Source organism: Malaclemys terrapin, chromosome 2 (genome assembly GCF_027887155.1).
Source record: "Malaclemys terrapin pileata isolate rMalTer1 chromosome 2, rMalTer1.hap1, whole genome shotgun sequence".
Lineage (NCBI taxonomy): Eukaryota > Metazoa > Chordata > Testudines > Emydidae > Malaclemys > Malaclemys terrapin.
Genome location: NC_071506.1, coordinates 241,671,926 through 241,692,586, shown reverse-complemented (window position 1 = coordinate 241,692,586; position 20,661 = coordinate 241,671,926). Strand labels below are relative to the sequence as shown.

At 42.8% G+C, this 20,661-nt stretch overlaps 1 protein-coding gene across 1 annotated transcript in view; it reads right to left on the bottom strand.

Annotated features, from left to right (window-relative positions):
• Nucleotides 1–11,173: 11,173 nt before the first annotated feature.
• Nucleotides 11,174–20,661, bottom strand: part of CDK6 (cyclin dependent kinase 6) — a 190,317-nt gene continuing 180,829 nt past the window's right edge. Inside the window, exons 7-8 of the mRNA XM_054020458.1 lie at nt 20,523–20,658; nt 11,174–14,865 (exon numbers count right to left, since the gene is read on the bottom strand). Of these exons, the coding sequence (XP_053876433.1) occupies nt 14,719–14,865; nt 20,523–20,658 (283 nt within the window). The 3' untranslated portion in view covers nt 11,174–14,718. The remainder of the gene's footprint in view (nt 14,866–20,522; nt 20,659–20,661) is intronic.

Below are 20,661 nucleotides of genomic sequence, written 5' to 3'. Positions count from 1 at the left end.
CCCACTTTTCAAAGTAATCCACATAACACCACCAAAAACAACATTTTTAACAAGGCCTTTTGAAAATGTCACATATCTTGCAGATTTCAGAACCAATACCTTATTACAGTCATATACACACATACTTAACTTTACACACATGAGTTATCCCAGTTATTCGGTTGAGTTCATAAATGTCTGGCGCACTGGGGCCTAAATTTCTAATTTTGGTACCTTTTGTACCAACATTGTGCTTATCTCCACATATCCCTATTTCACTAAGACACTTGCTTTTCATTCTTTGTATCAAAAAATAACCCATAGAAAATTTGAGAACTAACATGACACACTACCATAAGTATAATCTATTTTTGCTTACTTACTAAACTATATTATCTGTATATAAACCTGAGATGCCTGACATTGAAATGTATAGACTTAAATTATACCAGGGATGAATTTGGCCCATTAACTATAGTCCATGTAAAGGAGTGAATTAGGCCCATTGATTTAAAATATGTTGAAACCTAGACCCTATTTCATGTAGTTGTATTTCCACAGCAGTCTTTAAGCCTGCTACTTTCATATTTCTCTTTATTTCCACAACCTTATGTAGTTTTGCCTTTTTCCAGAAACACACACAAACCTACAAGAGCAATTTTATCATTGCAAAAACTTATTTTAACCACGAGAAGCCAGGCAAACTCAGGCACTGATATAAGTATCTGTTATTGACTGGTATCTACTATGACTACTGCAAACAAAATAAAGCCAAAACAGCAGCTATGTGAAATGATTTCTAATTTTAATCTTTCAGATGATTTCCCCCCACATTATGCTATATGTACAATTAGCTCTACAATAAAATTTCAAAGTAATTTATGTTTGTTCCTTTACATATTAAATCAAACAAACAAACCCTCTAGGCATTTAAAAATACTACATCTGAACAAACTTAATTTCTAGTTTCAAAATTCAAATGTACAGTACGCAGCTTATTCAGGAACATTACAATTCATCTATCATTTTTCCTCTCTATGAAACTAGCTTTACCTCAATAACTAAAATGAATGCTAAATTCAAATAATCTATAAAACAGCAAGACCCAATGCTTTTCCTGGCAACTACACTTTCACAGGACTAGTGTATTTCAGTTACAAATACTATACATGAATTATAATAGCAATAATTTATGTTAATGTTGAATAACTTGGATATAAATGTATCCACATTAACACAGACCCCATTTGCTGGTGTCTGGGTGCTGTTACTAACCATGTGTCCTCACTATTACAATCAGTTATTAACTAAAGGCTTGATCCTGCAACACTTATATGAGTACCTTTACTCATTTGAGTAGTCCCATTCAATTCAATGGGACTGCTGAAGTGAATGAAGAAGTTATTCACATTTGTAAGTATTTAAAGGATCGAATCCTCAGACTGAAGACTATAGAGCTAGTGAGGAAATACAGATTTACACTATTGTATAGAATTTAAAAGACACACAAGGTAAAGCATATTGTGATGCTTTAAGGAGCTATAATAATATCAACAACATTCCCACACTATACACTTCAACTTATAAGACATCATTTTGGAAGGTATGATTTTTCATTTATTAGCACATTCAAAGACATTTTGCTTTTAAAGCTGTTCAAAGTAATGTAAGTATTGCATTAAAAAACAAACACACACTCAGACCCAAAGTCAGAATCAGTATTTACATGAACTGGAACAAAAAGGGCCATAAATACACTAATCTGAAAGGAACTTATAAAGAGATCAGAGTCTGGAAAGGAAATAATCAGTGTGTGCCTCAGGTTGATTTAAGTGCCAAAGTGATACCGTCTCTGTTAAGGGAAAAATAAATGGCAGCTTCATATCTTAACTTTAAGCATAGTTTCTATATTTCTTTATTTAAAAAAGAAGTGAATGTAATGCTTGTGAAAAGTGCCCGATTGACAACCCTGGAGACTGATGTCCTCTTTTAGGCTCCGTTCCAACTGGATCAGGCCCACAAGCCTTCTTACAAAGTGAAGCAATGATGCAAATTTCTTCACTCACCCCCAATCGTTGCTCTAAAGAGATCACCTCCCGGTGGGAGGGTAGATTGGTCTCTAGATCCTGCATCTAGTCTTTGACCTTGGTTGAGTATGACATCCAGGGTGTTAAGTAGTGCCAGTTGTAATGGTGATATTGGTGAAACAGACACCTGTCTGCTAAACGCTGGGCTGAGACCTCCAACACATTTCACATTGGCCATAAAACTACCATTAGTCACTGCTGACTTAATCTGGTTCTGAATTAGTAATCTAGAGCAGCACTTCTCACCTGTTGATATGCAAAGCAGAAGAGAGCAATGATGGGAGGATGTCATACCCTACCAGCTAAGGAAACACCAAAATCATTGGTTTGCTAGGAGTCTGGGCAGGGAAAGCAAAAGGCAGCTCATGCCATGACCTTTCCTCCTGATGCCTCTGCCTTGCCCCAAATCTCAGAAACCCCTTGCCAGCACCCAAACTCAGACATGCTTTTTGCTGTGTAATTGCAAAGGGTTGTAGGACTTGGTGGGGCATTGCAAGAAACCATGTATGGATTTTGAGTCTCAGCTAGAAAAAGGTTGAGAACCACTGACCCAGAGGCTCCGTATCTTAATATCATTCTTGCTCTTAAGACTGCTCTAACTTCTACTGGTGGACAGCAGTGCTCAAGAAGCTACTTTGCTGGCCAGAATCACCCTCTCTTCATCCCCAATCTGCTCCAGCAAGGAGAGTGGTGTAAGGCTGGCATAGCCAGCCCTACAGCTATTGAAGATTCCTCTACAATAGGGAAATCATCATTTACTGCATTAAGGCATCTAAAACCAGTGCAAAGGAGCCTTTGAAAGGGCCAAAGATCTGGCCTGCTGTGTTTAGTGAGTGACCTGCTGAATCAAGAGGTACTTGTTTTGGTCAATGAAATACATTTTGTTCATTATAGCATATTCAGACCTATAATCTCCCGCTCTTTGCTTGTGTGTCATATGAACACAAGCAGCAAGAGAGGTGAAGGTAACGATGGTTTACTGGGGCACAAGTGGTATAATTGGGATTGGGAGCATCCACCAGATGTCAGGGTGTGAAACTGACTGTTTTTGATGCACTGTGAACCGATGGAGGCTGCCTGTTTTGGCACTGAACACAAATGTGTCATTTAAAGTGCACATTTGATATTGAACCTTTGCTCTTCCCTGGGGGCGAGGCTCTCCGATTGATGACAAAACATACAGGGCAGGAGGGAGCTGCATGGCATGCTTTCAGCTGTTAAAACTGTGACTTGGATGCCGGGGGGGGGGGGAGGGGAGAGCGCGTAGAGGGTGGCACTTGACTGGAAAGCTCTTTGGAAATGACCCATCTTAGCAAGGTTGATAGTGGAAAGTATAAATCAGAGCCAATAAAGGTAGAGGTATTGCAGGAGCTGGGGAGAAGGGAGGATTAAGATTATTCTTGGGATCTGCAGCACAGAGGTGGAGTGGGCCCTGACACAGCACTGAGCAGCAGGATGCATAGCATACAGCTGATTGCTGGCTGGCCATGTGCTGGCAGTGTGGAGATGCATCTTGAGTCTGGATTCAAGTTGTGTCAGGACATTAGCCAAGGGAAAACAGGCAGGGATGTACTAGGCAGGGAGTCAAGTTTCTCCTACTTGGACAGAGTGGGGCACATGCTGCCTGCTCAGATACTACAGGGATGTGCGCTATAAAGTATCTGGGTAGAACAGAGAATGCTGCTGGCTATTTGTGGTGTGCACTGTAAAAATTATTTGGGGAGGGAACGGCTCTATTTTAGTGGGATTTTTGACTAAGGACTGCAGATTTGACCCTATAGCTGGTGACAGTATGTGGATATATTTTACACATTTCTCTGACATGGTAGTAAAGATCAACATTAATAAAAGTAAATCAGTTGTTTGGGGGGAGGAGCGGGGGAAGAAAAATATTCTGTGGCTGCAAATAGAAATGGTGTGACCAAAGAAAGCCCTTTAAAATCTTTCATATTTTACTATACTAATCACCAGTTCTTAATGAGGAAAAGCAGTGGTACAAATCAGTGATGTTCCTGCAAATCAGGGACACTTACAAATCCAGATGCAAAATAACAGACCATCCATCATTGCATCAACAGCGATGCAGAGGTGGTTCAACTCACTCTAACTTTTAAGGTGCTGTAGTTCCGAATACTGAAGTAGCAGCATGTTAGATGGAGGGTACAACTGATGAATAATAAATACCATCTAATAAAAGTTGTTTCTATGGAAGTCCTAGTAGTTTCTCCAAATGGAGCAAATGGAACAGACGTATTTTGTGAATTTCATCCTGCAAATGTTATTTTACAAACCAATGTGTTTCAGGGACAAATCCTATCCGCCACCTCCATGTCATGGAAATCCTGATAGGCAGCAGAACCAATAAAGTTCTGCTGCACAAGGGGAGGCAGTATTTTGGGAGCCTGCTGCAAGGGCTCCTTGGTAAGACACGGGTAGTGTGATTGGCTGGGAGATCTGTGACTATGCAGATGCAGTGAGCACTGCTGAGAAGCTGCTCTGCAGCTTAGGAGGAGGTGTCCATTCCCTGACACCACTGAACGTGCCCTGTCCACCTGTGCCAAGCCAATTTATTCATACTTAGTGCAGGGACCAAAATTAGGCCCTTTGTCTCAGTTTCTGCCCACTCTTCTGGACACGGCCCCAGAACCACTACACGGCCCCTCATCCTCCTCTCTCGCCAAAAGGGTGGCAACTAGGTTCACAGAGTGAACTCTAGTTCTTACACTGACATACCAACTATGGAGGCTCCATTCCTGCTGTTTTGGCATGTGGGGGATTCCTCCTCCCCTTCCTCTTGCTCCATGCCCTGCTGTGATACCTAGGCTGGGCACTGTGCAGAGGATCTGGGATAAGGCTCAATCCTGCAAAGTGCTGAGCACTCTGTGGCACTCCAGCAAAGCATGTGTTTAATGTCAAGCACTCAAGTGCTTGACGTTAAACACGTGCTGCTGGATTGGCCCAGAGTGCTCAGAACTTTGCATGATCAAGCACCTAACATGCTAAAGCAGGGGTCGGCAACCTTTCAGAAGTGGTGTGCCGTGTCTTCATTTATTCACTCTAATTTAAGGTTTTGTGTGCCAGTCTCTTTCTATAAGTTTATAATATATAACTACACTATTGTTGTAAGTAAAGTAAACAAGGTTTTTAAAATGTTTAAGAAGCTTCATTTAAAATTAAATTAAAATGCAGAGCCCCCCAGACCGATGGCCAGGACCCGGGCAGCGTGAGTGCCACTGAAAATCAGCTCGCGTGCTGCCTTCGGCACATGTGCCATAGGTTGCTTACCCCTGTGCGAAAGCATTTAACAGCAATGAACTAGGGTTACCATTCGTCCGGATTTACCCGGACATGTCCTCCTTTTTGTGCTAAAAATAGCGTCCGGGGGGAATTTGTAAAGCACTCAAAATGTCCGGGATTTCCCCCCTCCCCGGCAGAGCAGAGCGAGCAGCTGGGAGGGCTGCAGGGAAGCCCCGGGCTGGACTCAGGAGCAGCTGGAGAGGAGCCGGATCCGCCCTGCATTCTGAGCAAGTGTCTCAGCACAAAGTGCAGCCCTCCCCTTTTGCAACTGGGAGCGGTTTCTGCCATGCAGCGTAGCAAAACGGGAGCGAGAGCACTTTGTGCTGATACAAGGGCAGCTCTCCCCTGCAGCCCGGTCCGGCAGCACTGTGCAGGGCCAGGGACTGGGTTTTGTTGTGCAGGGCCAGGGACCCGGTTTTGTTGTGCTGGGGAGCTCAGCCACGTGTCCGGCTCGCACAGAGCCCAACACCCTGTTCTGAGCAGCAGGGTAAGGGGGCCAGGGGGCAGGAAGATTCTGGAGGGGGCAGTCAAGAAACGGGGGGGGGCTTTTTGGGGGGAGTGGAGAAAGTTTTGGGCAGTCAGGGTACAGGTAGGGGGTAGGGTCCTGGGGGGCAGTTGGGGGGGTCTTAGGAGGGGGCAGTTAGGGGACAAGGAACAGGGAGTCTTAGGTAGGGGGTGGGGTTCTGGAGGGCAGTTAGGAACAGGGGTCCCAGGAGGGGACAGTCAGGGGACAAGGAGCGGGGGGATGGGGTGCTGGGAGTTCTGGGGGGGAGCTGTCAGGGGGCAGGAGTGGGGAGAGGGATCAGAGCAGTCAGGGGACAGGGAGCAGAGGGGTTTAGATGGGTTGGGAGTTCTGGGGGGGCTGTCGGGGCAGGAGTGCAGAGAGGGATCAGAGCAGTCAGGGGACAGGGAGCAGAGGGGTTTAGATGGGTTGGGAGTTCTGGGGGGGGCTGTCAGGGGGTGGGGAGTGGTTGGATGGGGCGTGGGAGTCCCAGGGGTCTGTCTGGGGGTGGGGGTGTGGATAAGGGTTGGGGCAGTCAGGGGACAAGAGGCAGGGAGGCTTAGATAGGGAGTGGAGTCCTGGGGGGCAGTTAGGGGCAGGGGTCCCAGGAGGGGGCAGTCAGGGGACAAGGAACGGGGGGAGGGTTGAGGGTTCTGGGGGGGCGGGAAGTGGGAGGGGCAGGGGCGGGGCTAGGGCGGGGCTCCTCCCGTCCTCTTTTTTGCTTGCTGAAATATGGTAACCCTAAATGAACACCATTTGTTATCCTTTTGGCATGCAGTGAAAGCAATTTCCTTGCACATACTGCTGCACATTCTGCATTTTTTATTGCAACTGACACTGGGAGTTACAACGATTCACAAGGGTAACTTTACCTGTTTTCCCCTCTCCTTTCAGTGAAACAGTATGGATTGTTTTACTTCTAATCAGTAGGACCCTACCAAATTCACACTCCATTTTAGTCAATTTCATGGTCATAGGATTTTAAAAATCATAAATGTAATGATTTCAGATATTTAAATCTGAAATTTCACTGTGTGGTAACGGTAGGGCTCCTGACCCAAAAAGGGCCTGTGAGGAGGGTTGCAAGGTTATTGTAGGGGGGTCTCAGTATTGTCACCCTTACTTCTGTGCTTCTGCCTTCAGAGCGGAGCCCTCGGCCATCAGCCGCCACACTCCGGCTGCCCAGCTCTGAAGGCAGCAGTGCAGAACTAAGGGTGGCATGGTATGGTATTGCCACCCTTACTTCTGTGCTGCTGCTGGTGGGGTGCTGCCTTCAGAGCTGGGCATTTGGCCAGCAGTTGCTGCTCTCTGGCCACCCCACCCTGAAGGCAGCACAGAACTAAAGGTGGGAATACTGTGACCCCCTACAAAAACCTTGTGACACCCCCCAAAACCTCCTTTTGGCTCAGGACACCCAGTTTGAGAAATGCTAGTCTCCCCTGTGAAATCTGTATAGTATAGGATAAAAGTATACAAAAGACCAGATTTCAAGGTCTGTGATGCATTTTTTACAGCTGTGATTTTGGTAGGGCCCTACTAATCAGTGTTAAAATGCTATTTAGAATTAATTTATATCTAAATTCAGTTCCTCCATAAAACTTTCTTTGAACATATCAACTCTGCAGGCTCATGTATAAATACACTCCTCCTTTCTTAATCCAACATCATTTTCTGAAAAGCATCCTATAATCCCATTTCTCATTTTAGCTAAAACCATATTTTTAAAACCAGGCAACATCTTTTCTCTTACATCTCTCATAAACAAAAATCTACTCTACGATAAATCAATCAATATCAAGGTATCCATATAAGAGACTATGTCTGCCTTCCTTAGGCATCCAAAAGTCCCATTGATTTCAGTGTGCCCATGGAAGGCAAGATCAACCCTTCATGTATTTTCTAAGATAGATAAAACATTTTATCTGAAGTGGAAAAAACAGTGACATGAGAGAGAGAGTGAGAGACAGGCAGAAATTTTGTTTTATATTAGCTATGCTGCACAATACTTTTAATGATGGATGGGAATGTCCTTTGCTATTCATAAATATGCAATACAATCCACTGCAAGAGTTTTATTGATATAGAACATTGTCTCAAACACATTACTGAAAGACCTATAAATATGATTTGCTCTCATGTGCTTACTGTAGAAACATTTATGGGACTAAGCCTGCCCCTGTTGAAGTCAATAGCCACTCTTCCATTGAATTCACTCAGAGCAGGCTTAGATTATGTCTACACTATGGGGGCTATAGTGGCATAGCTATAACCCCATAGTATAGATGCAGCTAATAGCAATGAAAGTTTTTTTTCCATTGTTGTAGGAACTCCACCTCCCCAAGTGATGGTAACTAGGTTGACGGAAGCATTCATGCAATGACAGCGCCATCTACATCAGGGGTTAAGTTGTCATAGCTACAGTGCTCAAGGTGTGGATTTTTCACACCCCTGAGCACTGTAGCTATGTCAACCTAAGTTTTAAGTACAGACCAGGCCTCAGGCACTTATGTCAGCAAAACAAACAAAGGGTCCAACCATATCAAGTGCTGAACATCATCAGCTGCCGTTGAGTATAATAAGAGCAGAGGGGGCATGTAGGTTCTTGAAGGGCCATTTCTGAGATTAGGACCCTATTTGATTCAGTTTTAGATTGATGATTATGCTGTTTTGGTTCAAAAAGAACTGTCTTTTAAAAGGAGAAATTACATTTATGGAAAAATAGACAACGTTCGAAGTCTAGGCATGTAAACATTTGTTACTTTTAAAGAGAAAGGAATCCATTTCTTTAGCAGGTTTCTGCAAGAACTTAATCAGTGAGACAGAATTTCTCAATGTTTTTATGGTTATTCTATTGTTTTTAGTATGCATATGTTATTGTGCTGTGCATACATTGTAATTTGTATACAACGTCTACTAAGCTTTAAACTACAGGTAAGTGGTAAACATGACAAAAGTATGTGTTTGTTAATATATACACACCTTGGGTCATCTTCTCTCTTAGGGCCTGATTCAGCTCTCTCTTAAATCAATGGCAAAACTCCTAATTAATGTGAAGCACTGGGATTTGAGGGTTATCAGCACATTGTAGAATCACACCCATAAATGGGAATTGGATTAATGGCACTAAATAGCAATTTGCAACTATTGCTTTGCAAAATGTATACAGAGATATAATAAAATAAATAACTCACAGAAATAAGGTAATTATCTGCATGAATAGGGTACAAGAATGTCAGTAGCTATTTAGGCTATTAAAGTTGTGGACATAATTTTGCATGCCTAAAATTTAATTTGCACGGTAATTGGGTGTGAAAATGCACGTGCAAAAACAAAATTGCACCAGTATTTGAGATGCTGTTTCTGAAAATATTTCCCTTAACAAAGGAAGACTGCAACACTCCATATGTTTTGTTTTTAGTATCCTGATTTTAAGCATCCAAGTGGGAAAAAAATTAATAGCTTGCTTATAGTTAAGTTAATAGTATGTTTCAGCATAGAAAATTTAATTTGCTATTATATGTAAAAAAATAATTTTCAAGTTCCCCCCAAAGTTTAATAGAACTTTTTTTTCTAATACACTGATTTCAAGACAAACTTCTACCTATATAAGATCAAGAGTGAAAGTTAGCATCAAGCAGAGATGCTAATGTTGACAAGGACATTCTGAAGGTTTTGTAGCAGAGAAATAAATATGCTAGATTCCCAGCTTGTGACCAATTCAAGCTTTGTCACCTCAAATGATAAGGCAACAAATTAATTCCCAATGGTATAGGGAGGTGCAAACAATACCTCCCTGTGCCAGCCTGCCCCACTGCACCCCAGAAGAGCTTCATCCAGCAGAAGGCAGGTAGCAGTATCTCAGAGTTTTTGCCAGCAGCTTTAATTTTGACTGGAGGTCAACAGGAATTTGCTGGTGGGGGATACCTAGGGGCTGCCCTAACCACGTTCCTTCCCCAGCTAATAACGTGCTGCTTAGCTGCAGGCCACTCGACAAAGGGAAAGTGACTGAGGCCTTGTGTCCTTGCAACTCGCCTGCGTAGACTTCCTGCCACCAGGAACGCTCCCACGGGTTCTGTGCTGGAGGAAGCCAGCACAGAACCTCAGTGAATTTGACACAGGCTCTTCAGTCTCCCTGCTCAGTCTACTGAAAGGCATGGCTGCACCAAATAAGTACACTGGAACATGTAGGTCCTTAAAGGCTAATTACTGACTTGATTACACCTGCAAAACTCCCAGTGAAGTCAAAAGAAGGAGGCTATAAAAGAAATACTGGACTTTTGCCTATATAAGGACTACAGGATCAGATCCTTAGCCTGATTCTAACTACTCTGTCAGTGGGATTTAGGCAAAGGGCTTTACTAGAGTTTACTAATAGTTTTGAATCATGGAGAAAAGTATGAAATGAGAAGGATTCACACTTACAGTATATATGGTGTAAATCACATCATAGGCCTAGCAAAAATCCATCTATTCCTGAAACTATTACATCAGAAAAACACTAGCAAAGTGGTTGTAAAGAACAGAATTCTCAGAAGAAACATCTATTTCGTTATTCAAATTCAACTCATACTAGGAACGTAATTAATTTATGTGGTCTTTTCAACCACACCATGTGATTTATGATTCATCCGATTTGTTTTCAGCTGTGAGTCAGATAAGTGCTCCTGGTTTGCTGGCTACATGACTGGAATGGCATATTTGCTGTTTATTCCACATATTAAAATGGGCACTGTATCTAGCAGCTGAGAGAATTAGCCCTTGTACAATAAAACATGCTTCTCAAAGACAGTTGGTATATAAGCAGTGCAAAGTAACAGGGTATACAATTTTCTGTTTATTCATACAGAAAACTCAAGTGTAAATTGAGCCTGAGGACCAGGATATGGATAGTGTCCAACACACAGAAAATGCTTGAGCAACGTATCCACTATTTATGATCCTGTGAAAGGACTCTATGCATATAGGACCAAATTTTCAAAACCCTGTGAAGGCAGAAATCCTGGTTTGTTGGTGTATTTTGGGGCACAAGCAGGAAACAAGCTTGGATTTTCAAAGGGGGCATCAGCTGTGTGTGCTGAAAGATAAATAGCTGGGCTTAGAATTTTGATTGGTGCATGCAAGACAAAAAAGGTGTCCACAAGCTAGTCATTGTCATAGTGTAGTCAGGTGTAAACTGGGAGGTGGATGAGGAAGTTCCATCTAATCATCCCTCTCTTGGCTCCTGGGCCAAAAGCAGCAACTACTGGCAGTAGCAGTGAGAGAAGACCAGTTGTGTGGGAGCTGAAAATAGAGGAAGGCCGGGGGGGGGGGGGGGGAGGGGAGTCCCGTGGGAGATAGCAGCAGGCAGCTTTCCTGGATCTGTTTGTTCTGAGGAGGATGAGGGAGGGGGTGGAGAGGGAGGGGGTGGAGAGGCAGAGGGAAGGCCACTGGGTCAACCAGTCAGCTGCATCTATTTGCCTTTGCTAATGCTAATGTATATGCTAATGACCTGTTACTATATGTCAGTGTGAAATATGTGCAGCCCAACAGGTGCTCAGTTTCTAAAAATTGGTCTCAGGGGGCCACCCAGAGCCAGTAAGGAATCAGCAGAGGAAGCAGACGCTTTCAAAGTACAGAAGCAAGTACACCTGAAACTACACTATCCTCACCTTAGTGGTTTCTTCAGTTGTTGGGTCTGCTCGGCCTGCAGAATCATGCAGGATCCTGTGGGACTATAGCTTTGCTCAACACCAAATGACTATAATGTGGGACAGTAGATGGGAGATGCTCCTTTCCACTGCTCAGAACATCTGGGCATCTACTGTAATGAACACCCTGGCTGGAGGTGCTCCAGAAGATAAAGAACTATTTTTACTTTTTTTTTATTTAATTTTTGTTGTTCAATAATTTTTAGCTGTGTTCGCCCAAGTCTGCTGCACTCACTCAGGCCAAAGTCAAGGCCGAGTAGGGCTACATGCAAGGGCCCCATTTGCAGTGTATGTGAATGGTTTAATTAACTGCTGTGGTGATGGCAGGGAAGGAGGGAACTTGTGCCAGTGGGCATCTCCCTTTTGAAATCCAGTTCCCACTTCCCCACCTATCACTACACACATGGCAGTAGTACCCAAGGGACACACATAGTCAGTAGAGGAAATGGGGAATAGCAATCAGCCTTGGAGTGCTGGAGAAGGGTAAACTGCATATTTTTTCCACTGAGGGGGTTTGGGAATGGGGCTTGGACGGGATGGAGTGTAACATGGAGTAGATGTATTCTACTCTGTTCTGGTTCTCACACAGCATCCTTCAGAGTAATTGCTAGCACCTCTGTACATCGGTTTTTTAGCATGATTTTAAAAACAACTAATGTTTTCCCTCCTTTATACCGCTTGCAGAGCTGCAGTGTCCAGGAGATAGTCCTCAGGCAGCTGTTAGAGGGTGATGCCAGCTAAGTGCCCTGAAGAAGTACGTACAATAGTTTGGTGCTAGATAAAATGTGGAATGTTTTAAAAATTGCTAAATTGTGCAGTAACCTTTTCCCCATTTGTTAATTTTGCAAGGTTGGCCTGGATTTTTTTTTTCTGTTTTAAATAACTGTTTTAAAATTATTAATAGAAATTGTGGTTAATTTAATTGCACTATGATCCACCTTTTAAGACCAGCCAAGCGGCACCCTCAGCCCTCTCTGGGCTGCAGAAACTAAGACCACGGGGCATGGGGTAGAGCCGAGACCCACCGAGTGATACCTCATTTATCCTTGGGCCTAGACACTGAGGGAGAGGGAACAGGGCAGAGCCAAGACCAGCTGAGTGGTGCCTTGGCTACCCACTGGCCTTCAGCCTGGCACACTGAGCACCTTGGAAAAGTCTTGTGCTGTGCAAGCGTCCAGACTCTGTGCACACATGCCTTGGATGCAATCTTGTTCAGCCTAATTTACAGCCTGCCTGTTCATGCTGTAGATCTTTGAACAGACCCGACAGGTGCCACTGCGCATGTGCAACTGGTCCTTTGACAATTTGGCCTACATAGCATGGAAGTAATTTAACCCAAGTCTCATTGTTAGGTGTGTAACAGAAAAGAAATGCCTTCACACAAGGTAGATAAAACCACTCACTATCTTGGCAGAAGCCTAAGTGCTAAACAGCTCAGAGCTAATGGTGAAGTTTGCCACATAACCGAGGAACCTGCCTGGGAGACAGCCACATGCCTCCATGCCATAGCTGGAAAAATATATATTGCTCAGCTTGGCACTGCCAAGCATGCTGTGAGTGAGGATATAGATACTGGCTCAGTAGCTAGAACAGATGAAGCAGAGGCAAGAGAAGTAGGATAGCTTATGAAGGACCATCACAGGAGTAAGCAATGGTAGCTGCTGTGTGTATTATTATTTATATTGCAGTAGTGCCTAATCTACCTTTATGGCAGGGGTTAACTCACTGGGCCAAATGTTCCCTTGAGTTATATCCAGGCAAATGCACTGAAGTTTAGGTTAGGGAAAAGCCTTTACTTTATGTATTTAAAATATTTACTTTTTCCGCACAGTACTAAAAAAATAAAAGTTTCTTTTAAAAATAATGAAAATATATTTTAGTTAAGGTAAAAATACTAAATATAAAAATGTAATGTAATATTTAAAATAACTGCTAAAAAGTTATGTGAATTGTTTAGTTATATTGACTTTCAATTATGGCACATTACTGCTAGCACAGTGAGAAATATGGTGTGCCAATATACCCACATGGTGGGTTAGGAGGGATGCTCATGCATTTCTGCACAGAAAAAAAATCTGCTAGTAAATGAAATATGAGTAATGTTCATGCACTGTGTTGTATAAGTTGTGTGTTACAGGTAAAGCAGCGCAGTATATTCCATCCAATATAGCACGTATGCATAAGTGTTCTTCTCCGTAATCAAAGAATTCTCTGCTTCTAAAACAGGAAACATTTTTCCAAGTTACTTTTTGGTTGCTAATAAGTATATATTACAATGGGAAACCCTGTTTTGATTTTCATCAGCTCTATCTACCTCTTTGATCTACATATTATAAACTTCTGTACTAGATCATGGAACATATGCTTGCAGTTGTTTTGAGAAAGAAATAAAAAGTTAGACTTCAATGACTGATTCAAACAACAAATACAATATTTTTGGAGAGTAGAGTCTTTAAAGAGTAAGTTCCTAAAAGTTTTTTTTAAACTTATTTTTGTGACATGCACATAAACTCATCTAGTTAATAATTCATTTGTATATTAAAAAAACTAAAAATTGATTCAGTTTATCATCATCATCATCATCATTATTTTTATGGACAGTAATGAAATAATAAAATTATTTGTCCAAGTTTTCAACTGGGAAGCACCTCCTTGTATGTTACCAATAGTAATTAGACGCATTCATGTACTTATCAATTATTTGCGGATTGTAGAGATCCAATATTTCAATGCCATTTCTTTTAAATATCACTTTAAGAGATCCCAAAATAACAATTAAAAAATACCAGATCAGGCTTCAGCAGCTAGAGGGAGAAATTGCGTCATGTTTTGGCAGTGACTGGAACACTGGCAGCATTCAATATGAGAAGAATAAAATGGCAGCAAAACTGGTCAGCAGCTTCTCTTCATCTGGAGTTTTCCCAGGTAGTTAAACAAAACAAACACACACACACATAAAGCTGCAATGGGAGCAGGTGAAATCCCTGGTTCTTGCATTGCTTTGATGAAAGTAAACCAGGTTGGTTTCCTTGGAGCACATCACCATCCTGAAGAAGCAGACAGATGCGTAAAACCTCCAAATAATGATCTTCAGTAGAACGGCTAGGGATAGTGACCTTTGTCAGCTACACATCGTGTTCATTTGTAGGTTCTGCTTCAATGAGTCTTATGATTTATTCACCTCATTGGAGTTTTGGCTGGTTGACATGTGGGAGTCCAGATTCTCCTTGCATTTCTCCAGATCATGGAAATAAGGGTGAGACAGGGCAACATAGGCAGATATCCTCTTGGTGGGATTGAACGCTAAACATTTCTAAAAGGATTAAAATAAGACAGTTTTAGTGTAGTGGTTACCTGTATAATATGCAACTGATATTATAAATAATGAAGATAATATAGATACAAATTAATGAGTGTCATTATATTGATTTATAACTACAATAGCCTGAAGATCTAGAGCCAGTTCAAGTGCTGCATGGGCCTTGCCTATTTTCTCAGTCAATGAGAAGTGGCCAGGCAGCTGGATCAGACTATATCAATATTATACACAAAAACGACATTAAAAGAACACCAAGGTTGCAAAATCAAGCCCTCAAAAATTAGGAAATGTCAGAATTAAGGTTCTCCGTGCAAACTTCATTCAGTGCCTTTGTCCATAGGTATTAGGATAAAGTATTCAATTACATCATCATATATTTTTCTATATGATCTCTGCCTCATTCAATACACAGGATGGATCTGCTCTGGAGATTAATCAGGTTGTGTAGTGAAGGAGGCTGTTGTCCCTAGGATCTCTGCTTCATTTGCTGCAGAAGTTGGAAGGTATGTAGAGAATGAGGCAGGGGATTGTAGGAAGAGTAAGAATAGTCTCATGGTTATGCATGGAGAACTGGATTCTATCTCAGCCTCAGCCACAGATTTCCTGTGTGATGGTAGGCAAGTTACTTAAACCAAACTTTTCACAGGGGTCACTAGTTGTGTGTTCTTCATTTTAGGGGTGCTTGACTGGGGACCCTGAGGTCTGATTTCTAAGAACATAAGAACGCCCATATTGGGTCAGACCAAAGGTCCACCTAGCCCAGTATCCTGTCTTCTGACAGTGGCCAATGCCAGATGCCCCAGAGGCAATGAATACAACAGGTAATCATCAAGTGTTCCATTCATAAGAACGGCCATACTGGGTCAGACCAAAGGTCCATCCAGCCCAGTATCCTGTCTGCTGACAGTGAGCAATGCCAGGTGTCCCAGAGGGAGTGAACCTAACAGGTAATGATCAAGTGATCTCTCTCCTGCCATCCATCTCCACCTTCTGACAGACAGAGGCTAGGGACACCATTACTTTCCATCCTGGCTAATAGCCATTAATGGACTTAACCTCCATGAATTTATCTAGTTCTCTTTTAAACCCTGTTATAGCCCTAGCATTCACAACCTCCTCAGGCAACGAGTTCCACAGGTTGACTGTGCGCTGTGTGAAGAAGAACTTCCTTTTATTTGTTTTAAACCTGCTGCCCATTACTTTCATTTGGTGGCCCCTAGTTTTTATATTATGGGAACAAGTAAATAACTTTTCCTTATTCACTTCTCCACACCACTCATGATTTTATATACCTCTATCATATCCCCCCTTAGTCTCCTCTTTTCCAAGCTGAAAAGTCCTAGCCTCTTTAATCTCTCCTCATATGGGACCCGTTCTAAACCCCTAATCATTTTAGTTGCCCTTCTCTGAACCTTTTCTAATGCCAGTATATCTTTTTTGAGATGAGGAGACCACATCTGTACGCAGTATTCAAGATATGGGCATACCATGGATTTATATAAGGGCAATAAGATATTCTCCTTCTTATTCTCTATCCCCTTTTTAATGATTCCTAACATTCTGTTTGCTTTTTTGACTGCCGCTGCACACTGCGTCAACGTCTTCAGAGAACTATCCACGATGACTCTCAAGATCTTTTTCCTGACTTGTTGTAGCTAAATTAGCCCCCATCATATTGTATGTATAGTTGGGGTTATTTTTTCCAATGTGCATTACTTTATATTTATGCACTTTAAATTTCATTTGCCATTTTGTTGCCCAATCACTTAGTTTTGTGAGGTCTTTTTGAAGTTCTTTGCAGTCTGCTTTGGTCTTAACTATCTTGAGCAGTTTAGTATAATCTGCAAACTTGCCACCTCACTGTTTACCCCTTTCCCCAGATCACTTATGAATAAGTTAAATAGGATTGGTCCTAGGACTGACCCTTGGGGAACACCACTAGTTACCCCTCTCCATTCTGAAAATTTACCATTTATTCCTACCGTTTCCCCCTGTCTTTTAACCAGTTCTCAATCCATGAAAGGATCTTCCCTCTTATTCCATGACAACTTACTTTACTTAAGAGCCTTTGGTGAGGGACCTTGTCAAAGGCTTTCTGGAAATCTAAGTACACTATGTCCACTGGATCCCCCTTGTCCACACGTTTGTTGACCCCTTCAAAGAACTCTAATAGATTAGTAAAACACGATTTCCCTTTTCAGAAATCATGTTGACTTTTGCCCAACAATTTATGTTCTTCTATGTATCTGACAATTTTATTCTTTACTATTGTTTCAACTAATTTGCCCGGTACTGACGTTAGACTTACCAGTCTGTAATTGCTGGGATCACCTCTAGAGCCCTTTTTAAATATTGGCATTACATTAGCTATCTTCCAGTCATTGGGTACAGAAACTGATTTAAAGGACAGGTTACAAACCATAGTTAATAGTTCTGTAATTTCACAGTTGAGTTCTTTCAGAACTCTTGGGTGAATGCCATCTGGTCCCGGTGACTTTAAGTTTATCAATTAATTCCAAAACCTCCTCTAGTGACAATCTGTGACAATTCCTCAGATTTGTCACCTACAAAGGACGGCTCAGGTTTGGGAATCTCCCTAACATCCTCAGCCGTGAAGGCTGAAGCAAAGAATTCATTTAGTTTCTCCGCAATGACTTTAGAAGTTGTGAGTACTAACAACAGCAACTGAAGACAAGAGGAGCCATGCTGGAATATATAAAATGCTATATATACACCTCTACCTTGATATAACGGTGTCCTCAGGAGCCAAAAAATCTTACCGCGTTATAGGTGAAACTGCGTTATATCGAACTTGCTTTGATCCACCGGAGTGCGCGCTCCTCCTCCCACCCGGAGCGCTGCTTTACTGCATTATATCCGAATTTGTGTTATATCGGGTCGTGTTATATCAGGGTAGAGGTGGATAAATATACCTCTACCCCGATATAACGCAACCCGATATAACATGAATATATATATATGTACTAAGTACTTTGAAAAATCAAGCTGCAGATACGTCAAATTGGGCATTCAGAATTAGCGGACACTTTTGACCATAAAATCTCTGTGCCTCAGCTCCCTATCTGCTTCTCATCTCACAAGGCGGGGTGAAGATAAATTAATTAATGTTTGTGAAGCACTCTAGTGATGAGTGCCGTAGAAAAACCCAGAAGGAAATTAATACTTTTGTCTTCAGAGCAGGGTTTGAATAGAGTGCAATAAATATCGCCTGAGGCCAGACATTGAACCATGGGGTTAAAACAAAATACTGTATAGCACCATCCATCCTGTACACTGAATGAGGCAGGGGCCTATGGAAAAAAATATGTGATTGTGTAATTAAAGACCAGTGGGGACTGAATTAAAGTTGCACAGGCAACTTTCCCACCCTTAGGCTCCCAGTCCCAGTCTCCTTGCCCAATCACTCCAAAACCCCTGCCACAGTCCCAGCTATTCTAGATTCCCATGTTCCAATGTACTGCTTTCCCTTTCCCAGGTCTGGCTCTTGTCCCCCCTATATTCAAGTCAGGTGGCTTCCTCCTCCATACTGCCTGGGCACTAGATGGGGGCATGGGCGGTGGGTATTATAGGCCAGGCTAAGCCTTTCCTGGCACAGCCACCCCGGAGGGACACCTGGGTCGCAGTGGTCCCACTCCTTCCCTGAGGCCCCACCCACTGCTGCTGCTGCCTGCCTACCTGCATTCCATCCCCTTCCCACACCCCTCCAGGTCCCCGCGCTGCTCGCCGTGTTGCTTCTCCTCGGGGGCGGGGGAGTGAGGAAGGATGCTGCGAGCAAGTGGTGGGCGTGGGGGTCTGGTGGGGGAGTGAAGCGGCTTGGCCAGGCACTGGGGACGCTGGCTCGGACACAGGAGGACGCCGGCTCTGCTCGGCACTCAGGCAGAAGGGGCGGGGCCAGCAGCCTAGCTTCCCCAAAGTGGGGTTCACCTGCCGCCCATGGATGGGTGGTCACAAGAGAGACAGGCTCCCTGCTCTTAATTAAGGTGCCTAAACCCAGGCTCAGCCTGCCCCACAGCAATCAGGAATAGGGTGACCTGATAGCAAGTGTGAAAAATTGAGACAGGGAGTGGGGGGTAATAGGAGCCATATAAAAAAAAAGCCCCAAATATCGGGACTGACCCTATAAAATCGGGACATCTGGTCACCCTAATCAGGAATGGCAATGATGAGGCAAGTCTGGCTTTTCTCTAGCCCTGGGTGGAGCATGCTCCGTCGCTCTGAGGGGATGGTGCATGCTCAGTCTTGGCAGCACTAGGAGCTGTAAGGGGATGCAGAGTACCCAGGGCAGATGGAATCTTAGGAGATTTTAGCCAGTAAACTCAAAGAAGTCCCTACTGAGCATGTGTGAAATGAGATTTTTCAGCTGCTTATATCTTAGCCAAATTTGGACACATTTTCACATGAATAGCAAAAGTCCCTGAGACAAAGGTCATCCCCTGACAAATTTCAAATGTCTGCTGTAAATCATGGGCTGCTAGAGCTTCTCAAAGAAAAGATCGCCAGGATTTTTTAACATTGCAAACCAATATATTTTTCTTTAGTTTTGTTCTTGGAAACAGTGGAACATTTTGGCTGAAACTTTCCAAAAACAATTCAGCCTGAGGAAGACATCTGACATAAAAAAAATTCTGCTCAAATAGTTAAAGTCTGATAAAGTTATAAGCAACTGAAAAAGTCTTATAATATGAAGTATTAATAATAGGCAGTGCTACCAGCCACGCCTATAATAAAATAAGTACAGGAAAATCCAATATTTCATAGCTGTTAATCACCTTATGTAGTCCTTGCATTTTCTAATAACATTCTGTGAAAGGCTAGCAGGTGTAGGGATAGAAGGCTAACCTAGCCGTTACATATCATTAGCACTTAAATAAATAATAATGTATTTATTCAAATCCTTCTAAAATATTTATTTGTTCTGTGACACCCACTAGAGTGAAAAGAACAGGAGTACTTGTGGCACCTTAGAGACTAACAAATTTATTAGAGCATAAGCTTTCGTGGACTACAGCCCACTTCTTCGGATGCAGTCAACAACAACAACATTTTTAGGTAGTCCCACTCCTGGGTTTCTGGTGCATGTGTAACCATGATCTTTACCAGTTGTTGGCCCAATGGTTGGTGTGTTTTCTTTATCTCCCTTAGTGCCTAATCTACAGAGCCAGTGCAATCTCCCGTTGTTCACTTATGCCCAAATTCTGTGAATCAGTGTAAAGACAAGTAAATCTGTGCACTGGTGATCTCCACAGGAGATTGAGGAGAAGAAGAAATTGTGTCTTCTCTGACTGGAATACCCTGAAGCTGCAGTAGCCCCTGCACTGCTTATGCATACTCTCTGTGGGGGAAAACAGTTGGTGAATCCACAAATGATGACCCCAAGGAGCTGGGCTCAGCATTGCATAGAAGACGTGCACCACCCAAATGGCCTACCATCTGTGCACAGCAGTTTTTATACAACTTCTGCTGCATATAGCACTTCTGCGCCATGGAAGAGGGGCAATTCAGCTGCTGGAATCACTTCAGGCTCACCTCTAATAATATTATTACATTAAAAACACATTGTTTCTTGACATGGTGCAAGGTGCAGTAGCTGCAGTCATTTAAGATATGCTTGGAGAATAACAGAAACTTACAAGAAGTAAGTCCTTGCCTAGTTCATCGATATCTGGTACAAAATTTTCAATGGGTTGTGGGGGTCTGGAATTGAAAGCATGTCTTGGAAGGGCAACATCACTAGGCCAGTCTTCTTCTTCCGGGAGCCCAATGACACTG